This window comes from Corylus avellana, chromosome ca3 (genome assembly GCF_901000735.1).
Source record: "Corylus avellana chromosome ca3, CavTom2PMs-1.0".
Classification (NCBI taxonomy): Eukaryota; Viridiplantae; Streptophyta; class Magnoliopsida; order Fagales; family Betulaceae; genus Corylus; species Corylus avellana.
In genome coordinates, this window is record NC_081543.1 from 35523182 (window position 1) to 35538978 (window position 15797).

The 15797-nt window shown below is 35.4% G+C and overlaps 1 protein-coding gene across 2 annotated transcripts; it reads left to right on the top strand.

Moving 5' to 3' along the window:
• Positions 1-1190: 1190 nt before the first annotated feature.
• Positions 1191-15438, top strand: LOC132176485 (uncharacterized). Of its 2 annotated transcripts, XM_059588709.1 has the most exons (31): positions 1191-1612; positions 1924-2374; positions 2901-3155; positions 3235-3447; positions 3538-3669; positions 3755-3884; positions 3976-4022; positions 4100-4201; positions 4343-4450; positions 5086-5228; positions 5336-5430; positions 5746-5824; positions 5918-5966; positions 6047-6127; positions 8142-8237; positions 8330-8433; positions 9800-10274; positions 11698-11733; positions 11833-12034; positions 12120-12253; positions 12446-12626; positions 12724-12953; positions 13084-13179; positions 13533-13616; positions 13695-13727; positions 13835-13972; positions 14096-14156; positions 14234-14289; positions 14395-14451; positions 14562-14682; positions 14929-15438. In XM_059588709.1, exons 1-31 carry the CDS (start codon positions 1281-1283, stop codon positions 15081-15083), a joined length of 4476 nt encoding a protein of 1491 aa, XP_059444692.1. In that variant the 5' UTR covers positions 1191-1280; the 3' UTR covers positions 15084-15438. The 2 variants fall into 2 exon arrangements, with proteins under 2 accessions (XP_059444692.1, XP_059444693.1); XM_059588710.1 differs by lacking the exons at positions 14234-14289; positions 14395-14451; positions 14562-14682; positions 14929-15438 and having other exon boundaries at positions 14068-14146.
• The last annotated feature ends 359 nt before the right edge of the window (positions 15439-15797 follow it).

Sequence of the window (15797 nt, forward strand, 5' to 3'; positions counted from 1 at the left end):
ATTTACAATTTCATCCATTTAAAAATTATGATGTTATTGGCTGTGCAGTTCACAATGGTTCATTAACTCACTCAATTTTGTACACTCTCTCGAAGAGCTTGTTTTCTTTATTTTGAATCGTGGGGACAATCACCCACAATTACAATGGTGAAACCAAGACTCCAATTACAGTTCAAAAATATGATTGTTCCAACTTCTCACAGTTCGAAATAAAGAAAACAAAAATCACAATTTGAAAATACAATGGCAAAGGCTGTGGTTGTTTGAGGAATGAAGGATCCAAGGGTTCAAAAAAAAAGTTGGGCTTATTTTGTGGGGCTTGTGTGGAGCATAAGGTTTGGAGAATTGATTTGACGGTATTTGATAATCTTACAATAATTGTATACAGATATTACATGTGACGCAATGTGATTGGACTGACTGGCTTTTTTAACATAAGACAAACGACCCACGAAAGTAGATTGAATGATTGATTTTATGCGGTTAGAAAGCTCAATGATTAATTTTATCACTTTTGAATAACTAATAACTCATTTGATATACACAAGAAGCATAGTGACTAATTTTGTATTTAACCCTCAGTTTTATTGGTTAATTAGCACCTTACAGTCACGTGCTGATCTTAACTTTCATGAATGCATTTGAGAATAAGCTCAATTTTCATAGAAAGCAATCACACTCCCATTCTTGGATAGGTGAAATATATTATTTGAGAGTGATCTTATAATCATAACATTGCTAGGATTAAGAAATTATGAAAATTCCACCTCTCAAAATTTACAACACAATTATTCTTTGCTACCACATGCGAAGCACTTCCTCGCTAGAAATAAAAAAAACAAGTTTCCCAAAAATAATAATTATAAAAATTAATAAGCCTAATTTGTGGGTGTTCATTTGAATTTAATTTAATTCTTAGATTTTTTAATTTAAACAATTAACTCTTTAAGTAATTTGTATTTTTCAAATCAATCATTAGTTGATTTCTTTCGAAAAAGTTCTCTTAGGTGACTACGTGATGTGGCTATATGTGAACCTTTGGATGCGGATGCTTAATTGCTGATGTGGCTTATGTACAAAGAATAAGAGGAACGATACGCAGGATACTAACCGGAGGTGAGATGCGCCTTTCCGAATTCTCTTTAAATTTGGCGCCTTTTCTGCCATTTTCACGCTTTCCAAACCCTCGCACTCACACGGTAATAGTGACGGAGTAGAAACAAACCCAGAAGTAGAAGAATCATAGACGACCACAGAACCTCCGTCGTCGCCAATCAAAGATGGTGCTTCTCCACCACAAAGTCCCTTCCCGTAAAAGACCCTCCTCCTCCGTTCCCCCCTTCCTTCCCCCCAAAATTACCAAATCCACCCAACCCCCCCAGCAAAACAGCGTCGCGGAAGCCCCGGCAATAGACAAGATGGTGTCGGTTCTAGCAGAGGCCGGGTGCACCCTCATCAACCCGGCAGGGCCGCCATGCCTCCCCGCCGACCCCAACAAGTTCCGCCGCCACCTTCACCGTCTCTTCTCTTCTTCCGAAAATGCCCCTGCTCTCCGCTCCGATTTCCTTTCCGGCTTATCTTCCTACATTCGTACCCCCCATAATCTTCGCAGGTCAGTTCTTTTTCACATTCTAATTCTTTCTTTGGTTTCGAGCCCATTTCCTTAGGAACCATAAGGATAATTAGATCCTAAAACGAAACGTATTTTTAAAATCGTTGGAAAAGAGGGGGAAGCCTTGGATTATTTTAACATGTTGGGCTTATATGTGACTTTCCAGTGCTTTAATTTTGCTATTTTCCTGTATTTTCTCGGCAATCAAACAAAGCGTATTTTTAAATTTACCAAAACAACCTGGCCTCACTTCTACTCATAAGTTTTAATGTGTTATCTTTCAAAGCTTTCTGACATTTACATGTCTTCAGGGTTCTCACCCCTACGAATAAAGATGGTTTTGGTTCCACCAGAAGCGAGAGCTTTGTCAGACATCTCTTGCTGGTACCATCTATCCAACTAGACATTCAGAGCATGCTTCTCGAGAAAATTCCTGAATATTTCGATGTAATTCCAGAACATTTGGGAACATCTTTGTCGTTGGAAGATGATGTCGCTAGGCTTATCATTAATCAGTTCCGATGGCTTGATTTTATGGTCGATCCCAATGTCTTCACTGATAAATTGATGCAAGTCCTATCGATTTCCCCTTTACACTTAAAGAAAGAGATAATTGGATCATTGCCGGAGATTATTGGTGATCAAAACAATAGGACTGTGGTTGATGGCCTTGAACAAATGCTTCAAGAGGATTCCTCTATCATTGTACCGGTGCTTGACTCCCTTTCGAACCTTAATTTGGACGATCAGTTGCAAGAGCAGGTTTTCCATGATCTTTTCAATTAGTCTCTGTTGCTGAGAAAATGTCCAGGAAACAAAATTTTTAAGCATTTTGACTCGTACTTTAATTTGGTTTATAAGAAATGCAAAACTTTGCCATATAGTTGAATTGAGATAACAAACTGATGGTTTCTGCTTTCTCAGGTTCCCTGCAATAATACGTATGAGATTCAAGAACTTGATTGATGTTCTTTGCTTAAAATTTACACCAACCAAATAGTGCATTAGGCTTTTTTTGGTTGCTAACAAATATGGTGTCTCTAAAATTTTTTTGTTTAGGACTTGGGAAAAGAAGGCAATTGAGTTAGTTGAGTTGGACATGACTGCTTTTCTTTTGGTTGATTATTTTGATTCTTGGTAAACCAGACCTACCGTTATAGTGAGATTCTTATTGACTGTCGTTTACTATATTTTCTCTGCTATCAATCAGGGTTCAATTGCTATGTCTAAGGTTTTTTTATTTTATTTTTATTTTTAAATTTTTTAAATTTTAATTTTTAATTTGAAGGTTACCACCATTGCATTATCATGCATCCGAACAATTGATGCGGAGCACATGCCATATCTACTTAGGTTTCTGCTGCTTTCAGCGACGCCGGTAAATGTTCGGAGAATAATCTCACAGATTCGTGAGCAGTTAAAATTTGTTGGACTGTCAAATTCTCGTGCATCACAGCACAATAAACTCAAAGGGAAGTCACTAGTAAACAACACGGAGGCTTCTATTCTTGATGCATTAAGATCAAGTCTACGATTCAAGAATGTATGCTCTTTGCTCTATTGTGTCTTGAGATTCTCTATATGTGTTTAACATAGCTTTTTGCATTTGCTGCTATCCACAGTTGCTATGTCAGGAGATTTTGAAAGAATTGAATTGCCTTGAGAAACCTCGGGATCACAAAGTAATTGACATATGGCTACTTATGCTCATATATAGCAACAGTGAGTCCCTGCAGAAGAGCATTGAAAAGATGTTCAAGAAGAAAATTATTGAAGATTGCATCGAGGAAGTAATGCTTGATCAGTGCATTTGTGGAAACAAGGAATTGGTACAGGTATCGATGACAATTATTTGGTTTAAGTAATATTTCACTTCGATTTTATATGTTCTGAAACTCTATCTGGGTCTCATTAAATTTCATTAGGACTATTTTCCTCTGTTTCTTTCGTTGTCTGAGTACTTGTTGGCTTGCAAAGAACAAAAAGCAAGGGAGTTTGGCATTCACATGTATACTCGTCTGTTTGAAGAGTTCATTGACACTTATTCAAGACAGGAAGTAAGCAGCCTAAATGTTAATGTGTTTATATATTAATGAATGAGAAGGTGTATTCTGGGAACTCTTAGTTGTGATTTCTTTGCAGGTTCTTGGTGCACTGGTTACTCATGTTGGATCCGGTGTTAGTTTTGAAGTGCAGTCTGCTTTGGACACTATGGCTCTGCTGGCCTCCAAATATGCACAAGATTTGATTCCTCTTTCTTCTCATATGAATGGTATCTTCTTTGTTCTGTTTAGATTCCAATGCATCTTTTTAGGCGACCCGTTGCCAAGATGTACTGATGTATTATTTGTTCTTAAATCCAGGTATTTTGGATTACTTGGAGGGATTTACTGTTGAACATCTGCACAAGGTATTGGATAGTATCATAGGCAGTATCGATTTTAGTGTTCTACCTTCCATTGTTTCACTGACTTTCTGATTGTGCAGGTTTATGAGGTTTTTGGCCATTTGGCACTCTCAGCTCGATCAATTGCAGATTCATATGGATCTTCGATTGCAAATGAAGTATTGATGATAATAAGGAAGCAGGTACCATAAAAGGCCTTTTCATATGGAATGTACACATTAAATCTTTGATCAACTTTGTTGAATATCTCTATTTTAGATGTATTCATTGTCTTTTTAGAGTCTCCAATAACTGTGAAGTGATTTCTGCTGCCCCTCCCTTAGGTAAGCAATCCAGATCTGAAGTACAAGAAGATGGGCTTAATTGGAACTCTAAAGATAGTTTCCTGTCTTGGAGGTGCAAATAGTGTTTCCTATGCATCTGCATCTCAGGTAGGACCTGGTAATACTGAACATAGATATCTTCCACAGGTGAAGTTTGTTGCTGACTTCAAGTTTTATGATATTTATTTTAATTATCAGAAATACAGAGGACGGCATATAAACACATGCCAAATATATATGGATGCATATGTGCATACATAAATACATATGTATATATCTTTTCTGTGGTGAATGTGTTGTATACTTTCTTACATGCATATATCCCCATAATTACCATATGTCAATCTTAACATTTATATTAGAATTTAACAACTGAGACACTGTTTGCTTTTTGTATGGAGGCAATGTGTGGGATTGATAAGAATTTCTCAACAAAAGTAGTCTCAGGATGAAAAATGTAATATACTCTAGCTTAGTGCACATACAGTTCCATTGGCCTGTGACATTGCAATTTTGACATCTGTATTAAAGAAAAAAGTTCAATTTATCTCGGAAATAATTGCTGTATGTTGTTTTTGGTGCTAAAATCATTTAAAGAACTTATGATCTTTTAATACTCTTGTATGCTAATGATTTCTTTGAAATGCAACTGGCATTAGTTTGTTAGGTTTTGCCATATTTTCTCTCTTACTAATATATATTGCACAATGTGGATTTTCCATTCCTGAACATTACTGGTACAGAAACCAAATTGGGAAGAGGCTTTGGAACTCTTGAAAACATCTCTGTACTCTTGCAAACAGTTGTCATTACCTTTGATACTATTTTATGATGAACTGACTGCAATGTTGTACCACAAAACTCTTCATCCATCAATTATGGAATGGTAAGCGAAGTTTAACAACCCAATGCTGGTACTCTATGGCTTCTTAACAATATGGAAAAATAATCTTGTGATTATGTTTATTTCTAAAACTTGCATGTTTATTGTAGGATAGGGAAACATGTAGGAGAGTTCGAATCTGTTTTTCTGTCTGATATTGAAGGTGGGAAATTGTCTTCTGAGGAATCATATTGTGGTTTAGAAGGTGAGTTTTGTGGTGCAGTCTATGTTCCTGTCTAGACTAATAAAAAAGATGACAAAAATTTCCTACAAACTAGTTTGTAAGAAATTTCTTACAAACCAACTTCTAAAATTGACATGTGTCCCTTGCATGCGAGAAACACATGTTTTTTTTTAACCGCACGTGCTTTTCACATGCTTTTTTAATAGCATAGAGGACACATATTGCTTTTAGAAGCTAGTTTGTAGGAGTTTCCTAGAAACTGGTTTGTAGGAAATTTATGCCGAAAAAAGATTATGCTGGCTTATAGATTAGTATCTTTTCTTGTTCTTTTTGCAGGCGAATTGTGGATGAACTTGGATGGTGACATATCTCCTGTTTGTTTGAACATTTTGCCATTGACTTCCTCTTCCCTGCAGTATTGTTTTGGCCATGCTCTCCCATGTATCATACCCTCAAGAACTTGTCTAAATGTTTATGAATGCTGAAGTTGAAATTTTATTGTATGCAGGTCAGCTTCTTTACAAATTCTTCCGGCTAACTTCCTTTTACTATCAGCTGTAAGTGCATTGGACCTTTTGGAAGTGAGAAGAGAGATTAGTAATGGGATAAATAATTGGGATTTTCTGTCAATTTTCAGACCGAGAGGTTGACAAATCAAGGATCTCTTGGAGGAATTGACGCATTACTTGGCTGCCCATTGCACCTTCCTTCCTCTAAGGTCAGAGTGACGCAAATTCTTTTCTTAACATATTGAATTGTTTCTATACCTTAATTTATCACTCTACTTGTGTTTTAAAGCTTAAGAGATTCAATTGCGTTTGTCTTTATCAGTTTTACTTCTCATCAATAGCATCAATTTGTTAAAGGAAGACTTTGAGTAAATTGAAACTTTAGTTTTACATAAAGTCATCTATACAAGAAGTAGAGAGTATGATAAATATAGCCAGGGGAGAATGTTTGAGCCAATAGACAATAGTGTCGATAGCTTGCATGCTGGCTAGGGTGATGGACCTTAACAAACCTAGTTGATACATAAAGCAGAGTTTTTGTTTTTGTTTTTATTTTTTTAATTTATTATTATTTATTTTATTTATTTAATTTTTTTAAAGAATTACTCTTTAAAAGATAAATCTAAGACTTAATGTAGCTGTAGATATGTTTCAGAAACAAGAACTTTATAGGAATTTTTTGTGGTCGGAGAAGTTAATATTGCCAGTGAAGACTATGTAAATCCAATTGCCAATTTCTGGAACTCATTTTTCTGCTTTTAGTTCCCTATCTGTCTTTGCCAACTAATCATCTATATGAAGTTTAATTCCTATTTTCTTCCTACTCTGCTCTCCACCAATATTTTATATATTCATTTATGTATCTATTAAATAGTGGGAGTCAAATAAGCATACTCTTGAAAAGTTCATTCTTTTCTAATAAGTAATAAGAGAAACTCGGTACATACAATGTATAAAAGAGAATCAGCTAAAGAATTACTATTTACGATACTATTCAGTAATTTATCTCAAAAAACCAAGTGCTTGTTTGGAAAACTTAGAAGAAAGTGTTTCTCTTTTCAACACTGAAAAACACTTTTCAGACAGTAATTACCAAACAGATTTTCAAATGAGCTCCCACCGTTAACACACTTTTCAAAACAACTTAGAAAACATTTTTCAAAAAACAAAACACAAAACACTTTTTAGAAAACTTCCCACACCTTCATATGGGAATGTTTTGAAAATATATACTCATTTTTTCAGGTATGGAAGCTGGCCTTGTTAGTTATTAAAAAAAAAAAAAAAAGGTGGAGGATGGCCAACATAGGTCAAGGCCGCCAGATCTGCGTGGCTGCTGCTGGATCTGTTTGGCCTCCACTCTGGATTTGTGTGGTGGCCCCGCAATGGCTGTTGGATTTGTTCACGAGGGGTGGCGGCCGCCACCTATGGAGGCTAATCTCTATTAGGCTCATTTTTTTTTTGGGTTTTTTTTGTTTATTTATTTTTCTGTAAACACTTCTCAGTTTTTTGCTTTTAGAAACATTTCTCAATTTACCAAACAAATTTTATTTTGTGAACCCCACAACAACACTTCCAAATGTGGCACCCACCAGAAACACTTTTCAATACCCCAAGACACTTTTCGAAAATTTACCAAACTTCAGAAAACTGTAAACGAATAGAAATGGTGATTAGTGTCAATAATATAGTTATATAGGTATTGTTTGAGTTGAACGGTACTTCAAAATAATTTCGGTAGACAATAGGCAACTTCCTCATTAGTTATCTTTTGAAGAGGTTCAGCCTTTTGCTTCTTTTTTTTTTTTGTACTGTGTTTGGATTAGTCCTCTAGATTACTATCTTAAGTTCCTCGCTGTCATTTCTCCATAGTTAAAGAGAATTGATCCATTATTTAAACACCGTATACATCCTTCAAATAACTTAATCTAAAATTTTAACATTTTGACGAAAACAAAAAATTGATCCCTAATATCTCCATAGATACATGCTAGTAGAGCTTCGAGTTCCAACTCAGTTTCTTCTAGTTAATGTCCTGAATCTGCATATGAAATTATTAAGTGAAATTTATTTAATTTGCTTTTAATTTTATAGTTTTGTCTTGATTGATAACATCTTTTTGTTACTGCACTGTGATCTGGCTTGGCTTTCTATATTGAGCCTGTCAATACTGCTGGCTGTGCCTAGTGTACTGACTTTTTTTTTTGGCTTGTGCAATACCAGTACCTTTCCGGAGCTGGCTGGAAGTCTTTGACCGGGAAGCAGAAACAGATTGTGTCCCTCTCTCTCTATTATGCAGCAAATTGGATACGGGAACTGGTAAAGTCATGAAGTTTGCAAATGTTCCCTTCATCTTTAGATGGGCCTATTATTTACATTTTGGTTTGTTACACTCCTGCTGCCACATGTAGCTTAATGCCTTCTGTACACAAGTAGAAGGAAGAATTGCATGTACAAGTCAAGCTACAAATGAGGATACTGTTTGCAAGCTATTGAAGCGTTTGAGGAACCTTGTGTATGTTCTCGTACTCTCAATTCCTTGACAGTGTTTGCTCGAATAGTTAGTTAGTTAGTTAGTTATTATTATTATTATTATATAGTTAAAACTCTGTGGATTAATTTCAGGGTGGTGCTTTGCTGAAATTTGTAATTTGAGTATTATTTTCCTTGATTGTTTTCTTGTTTCCAACTTTTGCTGCTTTAGTTCAATATGACTTTCATCTCTATTTTCCAATTAGTCTTGTCCAATCCAATTTCTCTCTCTTTCTGTAGTCATAATCTCTGTCTTTAATAATTGTTTTGCATCTATGCACTCAGTTTTGTCAATCTTATTGCATTTCATACACACACATAAATAATAAATTTGAGGAAATTCATATAAAGAGAAAATGTTTGGTAAAAGCTTCTGAAATGAAGTTTTCTGAAGAAAAATAATCAATAGTATATTCAGCTATTGTCTTACTTCTGATGATAAAGAATAACGGAAATGTAAACCCTGAAACATAGATGTTGATGGAAGTCTTGCAAACAAAGAAAGTCACTACTTACACTTGATAAGTATTACATATAGGCGAAAAAAAAAAAAAAAAACTTACACTACACTATAGATATTGGGTTCTTAAGTCTTATTATTTTTCTATTTATAGTAAAGTTTAAAAATTAAAGCAATTGATTAGTCAATTAACTAGAGATATTAAACACTGCCATGGATGTGGGCTCTATCTTGTTTTAAGAGAAATACTTGTCTAAGATGGATTAGGTACTGCCTCTTGTGTCCTTGAAAGGAAGTTGAAAGATGTGAGGGAGCCCCACTGGTTAATTCAGTTGAAGTGCTGCAGTTTTGTATTTAAATAAACAAGAGCATGCTTTTTCACTAATGTGAACATTCTAGAGACCTGAGCATACTACCTGATTAGGAAATTGTATTTCAGACAAGAGACTGTAGTATGAGACTGACTTTTCTAGGTTAGATAGTGTATCCAATGTAAAAATAGAATAGGCTTATAACATTTGTTGCAAATGAGGGCAAATGTAAATGTGTTGCATTAATTGGGTACTCAAACTAAAGTTTGATATTCACACACGCACACACATGCATATATATGTACATATGCTTTTTTACTTTTTTGAGGATGGCAGCATGTGCACACATTTTTCAAGAGGTACAAAGAACTGAAATTCCTTAGGACGAACAAGTTGATTACTATACTAAAGATGGTGAAACTTAGATGTTATTTGTGACAAGTGACAAGATGTTTCAAAGTATTTACTTGTAGGTTCTTGTTATAACTCTTTTTTAGTTCCATCTGTCAAGGCATGCGCTTTTCCTTCAAGTGTCATTTGTATCATGACTTTCGGATTTGTCCGTCTTGATAATGCAGATTTTTGGATATCTTGTTGAACAATTCCATTGAGCGGTGCTCTATATCTCTACCTGAGCTTCATTTTTATGTTGATCATTTTGGAACTCCACTCCTAAACCAAACCAACCATATGGGGCATGTGGAAAAGAATGAGCATAAGAGAACACAAGACAGCATGTCACCAAAAAAAAATAGGAGACGTAAAAAGATATCAAGAGCCTCAAGTTCAGATACTAATGGGAAACTCAAACAGCCCACAATATTGGATGTGTTGAAGAAAGCGGGAGCTTTGACTAGTCAAGAGGTGCCAAATGAGGAGTCTGTTGATCTAACTTCACATGGAAGGACATCTAATTCAGCAGATCCAAATCTCTGTGACTCTGATGAGCCTGTAATTATAGAAGTTTCTGCAGTTACCAAGGCTTTGGAAGCGCAGAGATTCAAGTTCAGGCCTCTTCTGGTGCAATGCTTTTCAATTTTGACATTTTCAGAGGTGTGTAGGCTTACATTATATTTGGAATGAGTAATACCCATTGCATTTGGAAAGTACCACCTGCAGGTTCTTGTGAATTAGTGCAACTTAAGTTTTTGAAGCCATTTTTTTCCATTTTTTCTTCAACGAAGAACAGAAAAAAAATCTATGACCAAGAATTTAATGTATGATATATAAATTAGAATACATTTGTTTCTCTAACAATTCAGACAAAATCATTCACTGTAGGACTTTAATTTTATTTACAATTGATCAATTGTTTATGAGGAGTTGAATAACCTTCTATTCTTCACCTGAAAGCTCAGCTACTCCAATTATGTTATTATTATTATTATTATTTTAACAATGTGATGTATATCTAACACACTGGATTGTGAGAGTGCTTAAGAACATGAATAGGAAGAGTGTTACAGTTGTCTTGTTTTAGCATACATGGATGAAGTTATTCTGACAAGTATTATGAAATACGTACTTCCTTTGAAACTATTTTCCAAAGACTAATCAAATTATAAGGGTTTCAAGAAACTAGTGAGAGCAAGAAGACTGAGAATATATATTTGTGAATGATGACAATAAAATCTAATTTGTGAATGTTTTAAAGTAGTTTTGCTAAGAAAAGCTCTATGTTTGTAATAAAAACACTTAAAATGCTAATAAGTTACTTTTTTAGTTTTAGTTATTCATGCTACAAATATATGTTGTCTGTCTATCTCTGTTTTCTCTTTTCTCTCTCTCTCTCTCCATCAATGTTATTTTCATTGGTACGTATTTGTGTTGGAATTTCCGCTGCTATAAATGATTGCTCAGTTGAAAAATGCAGCATTTGTGACTTGGTCAGTATTAGAGGGTGAAATTGATTTTCAAAACCCAGTACACAAAAGGTTATCATGCTCAAATGGCAATGTTGAAATTGGTGCTTGTTTGATTTTATTGAATCTGATTGCTGTTAGCCCAAGCACCTAACACTGTTTTATCTTAATGAGATTTTGGCAAATCACTTTTTTCTTGCTGCTTTGGAGAGTGAAAGCTACTTCTGTGTGCTGGGTTTAGAGGTATGATCATCTTGTCATAGGCTTAGCAGTTGGAACTTGCAATCTCTAAGAGATTACCTAATATGCAAGTACAAGTCCTCTCAAATTTTGTGTTCAATTTTCAAAATACAGAATCTTTAACTGAGCAAGATGTGTAGATTGTCAAACTGCATTAAATTGGAAGTTCCAGAAAACTACGCACTAGAATAACTTTCATTTCCCTAATTTAATTGCATGCTTCTAATAGTCATATCAGTCTAATTGCACATTGCTGCAAATGAAATCTGGTCAGATGACCTGCGACAACATTACACAGAGTTCTTGCTTGGAAATGTGCAGTATATATGAATAGAAGAATGATGAGAGTTTTTTTACTGTCCTTTAAAATGCAGAATCAAGGTTCCTGTTGCTCTGATCCAGCTGCAGAGGTACCATTTTAGTTTTACACTGATTCTGGTTGACGAGTTTTTTTTCTTAAAAGTAAAGGAATTCATAATACTTGAAAAGCTGGTTATTGTATTTGCTAGTTACCTCTATATCTATACCTTCTGCGGGATCTTCACTACAAGCTGGATTATTTCACTCCTGCTAAACAATTCTTGTCGAGAAGCTCCAGTCCTCCAGCTGGTTTCACCAGGATGACAGTGGATGATTTCTTGAACAAAATTAGATCACTCTTTCCCAGTCTTAAGAAGCATCTTGACAATGCAGTTTGTATCCTAAAAGAAAGTAAGATAATAGCATTCAACTTGGTTGGGTGAATACTATAACAGAGCTTCAATATTCTTATAATCTTGGTTCAAACTCTTTGTAGGTGATGAAACTTGTCAAGAACATTGGAAAGTTCAGTCTGCTTTTGCCGAGAACCCCAATGTACCCAATCTTGGACTTTCAAGATCTGCAGTTTCTACATTTGTTTTCAAAGAAACAGTTCATTGTTTCAGTAAGGTGAACTTTTTACTTGTCTATTCTCTCTGTTTGTGTGCGTGTGTGCATGTGGCTCTACCTGACCGATATCTCATCATGCTGATTAATTGCAGAAATTTTATTACATCCAAAACTTCTTGGAGGGTTTCCTGTCATCAAAAAAATTTATTACATCCAAAACTACTAAACTTTTATTCTAACCTTTGAGTGCAGATGCTAAATCTTTCTTCTATTCAGAGAGACAAAGCAGTTCTCTCAGATCTGCTTGAAGCCTTCCAGCCCATCAAGATACCGGATAGTGTTTTATCAGACATTCCGCCCAACATTTTGCCTGGGACTGTCGAATATTTATATTTAGGTGCTTATTCATATATAGAAGGTGTTTTGAACATAGGTATATAATCCTGTTCTGTTTCCTAGTGTTGTTTATGATGCTCTTTATGATTATTATTATTATTAACTAAATTTGTGTTGGCATCCGGTTCCTGCAGTATGCTCCTTTTGCTTTACACTGGCATCAGAATCTCTTCTTACCCTAGAATCAATTATAAACTCCTTCCAGAAATTTCTTGATAAGTTGGAGGAAAATGGTAAAAACATACATTCAGAATTTATCCTCAGGGCCCTTCCTACCTTGCGAGGCAGACTTGGAGCTTCTGCTCAGAAGCTTTTAAGGCATAACTGGGATAACAGCCAACTTCAGAGTAGTTGGAAGAGCAAAGTAAGACCATCTATGTTATGTTTTCTAGCACTTATTCTCCTTATAATTTTAGCAATGATTAGGAATGATCTTGCCACTTTTGCAGTATGTTTGTTTGCATGTATAGAAGTGTTAAACCTTCTGATTGCAGGGAGAAATGGTACAGAAGGTATTGCACATTTACTTGGAAAGTAGCGAGTCACCTTCTGATGTGCTGGATGAGCTGGCCTGCTCTATCTTACCTCAGGTGCTTGAATTTGTCCAGTACTTTTTAAATTGGGTTGGTTGTGTTGACATCCAGACTATGGTGACTTAATTGTACTTATGCTGCATCTCAATCTTAAGGAGCTGTTTTGGAACTGGAAATCATGCCAACTCTGCCTATTTCTAGATTATCAAAATTGTGTCCTTTATTAAGGGGGGCAGAGTGGAGGTATGACAGAAATTAATGAAAACATGGATTTAAGAAAACGAAAACACCAACACTGACTTGATTGAAGCTTGGATATAACTTCCTAAATAATTTGAACCTGCAAATCCATTCTGCATTTTTCTTGGATTGGCCTTCATAAATGCATAAAGAGTCCCTTTCTTTAACAGGTTTCTTCATCAAAGGAAGAAGATGCTCATCATGGTTTCCTAGCTCTATGTTCTGCAACATTTGTTGTGTGGTACAAAGTACTGGTAAGGAATCTCTGGTTTCCTATTATGATATTTTATACCGTGTCTTGATGGACTTTTTACAGAAGGTTTAATGTGCAGCATGAAGTGAATCTTTCTGTTCTTAACAAATTGGTAAGCTGTAGACTCTTATCTTTTTATTCAAGAAATCATAGATGAGCTAGTGAGAATTCACTGTATCAAAGAATTAGAGTTTTTACTTGTTTCTCTCTCATTATTAGGTTAAGGAAGTTGTTCTCTTAGAGAAGAAACCCATAGCTGGTGTCCAACTTCAAATTGTTGAAAAACTTCTGATCGAACTACAACATTGTGTGAACGTGGTGGTATCATTGGTTAACATGTGCAAAACTCAGAGCAAGGTAAAGAAACAGAACTTCTCAAGTTTGTGTGTCAAAATTCGTTTTATGTTACAGATTTAGTTTTATGGTCACCTTCTGAAGTTCTGATGTAGCAGGATGTGAACTTATTAAAATGATGTACAGGTATCTGTGCATGCCATGGCTGTCAAGTATGGTGGGAAGTTTGTAGACTCCTTCCTGAAAGGTATAGAGGTCTGACACTTTTGACATGCAATGATCCGATGTCTAATCTTGGGGTACTGAAATTGGCATGTTCTCCAGTTTTTGACTTCTTACAGGCCCATTACAACACGTGCAATGAGATTATAATCCACTTGGTAAGATAAGGTGCACCAAATTTTTTCTGGCATGATTAATTGCAAGTAGAAATTCTAAAGATGCAAGTCTTTTTTTTTTTTTTTCAATTTTTCTGTTTTGTTCAGGTGAAAGAGCTGCAAAAAGCCACAAGAACGATACAGACCCTATGTTCTGAAGCAAAGGTTTAACTTGTATCTCAACTCTTTTCTTTTACAAAAAACTTGATCAGGAAAAGAATTAGGAGATAAAATAATCTGCATCTTCACTTAATTTGTTTTGTTCATTTTCGAAGGGCTTGAAACAGACAATTATCACCAGCAAAATCCCTGCTACAAAGAGATCTATGGAACGCTTTTTGTTCTGTGTCAAGGCTCTTCTCCATACGACATCAAGTGGATGCTCTTTCTGGATGGGTATGCAACAAATCAGCGGTTCCGTTGCAAGAAAAATTCCTTATTTTTTAGCCTTGTATTATGCTCACTCTTTTTGTTGTTTTCTAGTATAAATTTTGCCAAAATTTTGCTAAATTTGGCCAAGATTTTGATGGACGAATATAAATTTAGGTTGGAGAGAGAGAGAGAGGTGGTTAATAAGTCCAAGGTGTCCATATCATCTATATTTATGTTTCACTGTTAACCATTCGTCTCTTTTCTTGACAGGGAATCTAAAGCATAAAGACTTGACAGGGCAAGTGGTGAGCTCCCAGGTGTATGTGGATGATCAAAATAACAATGTTGAAGAAAATTCAGCTGAAGCTATTGATGATGATCAACCTGCCATTGTTTCCAGCGAAGAGGACAGAGAAGTAGAGTAAGAAGTGACTTGGTCTCTTTAAAGCTTCAAACATCATCATTAACCCTGAAAGCATGGTGAGTTGAGTAGTCTTGACTCTGAATAGCAATCGTCACACTGCTGGGAGGGCCCATCTTTCTGTTCAAGCTTCTTGTCAAGTGGATAGCTCAAGTTGAAGAGTCATGCTGCCCTGGCAGGCCTTTGCTTTATGAATTGTAAATAGTTATAGCCCTTCAATGTTATCATCTTGGTGAATTCATTTTATTTTATTTCATTTTGTTTTGGTTCCTTTGTGAATATAAAAACTAGGAAAAAGTCAATGTACTACCCTCAAACTATCATCCGATTGCAGGGGTGGAATTAGCATTTGGAGTTTGAGGGGCAAAATTAAAAAATTTAAGAGGAAAATTCTAATTTTTAGAGACTTTTTTAAAATTTTTTGAGGAAAACATGGTTCCGCCCTGCCCAATTGTCAAATCACCTAAAGATTGCATCAATGTCCCATCCAAACTACTAGAAATTTGTCCCCTCAAGGCTTGTAAAAATGACAAAAAATGATCATTTTTTTTTAATAAGACAAATACTCTTATAAATTTGAAAAAAAAAAAAAGGAAAAAAAGGAAAAAAAAATGGGGTAGTTGTCAAATCACTCCCAAAACAATGGTTGAGGCACTGAGGGTAGTTCAGTCACTCCTAAATTAGACAGGGCTTTGATGCATTTCTTTTTTTTCCCGAC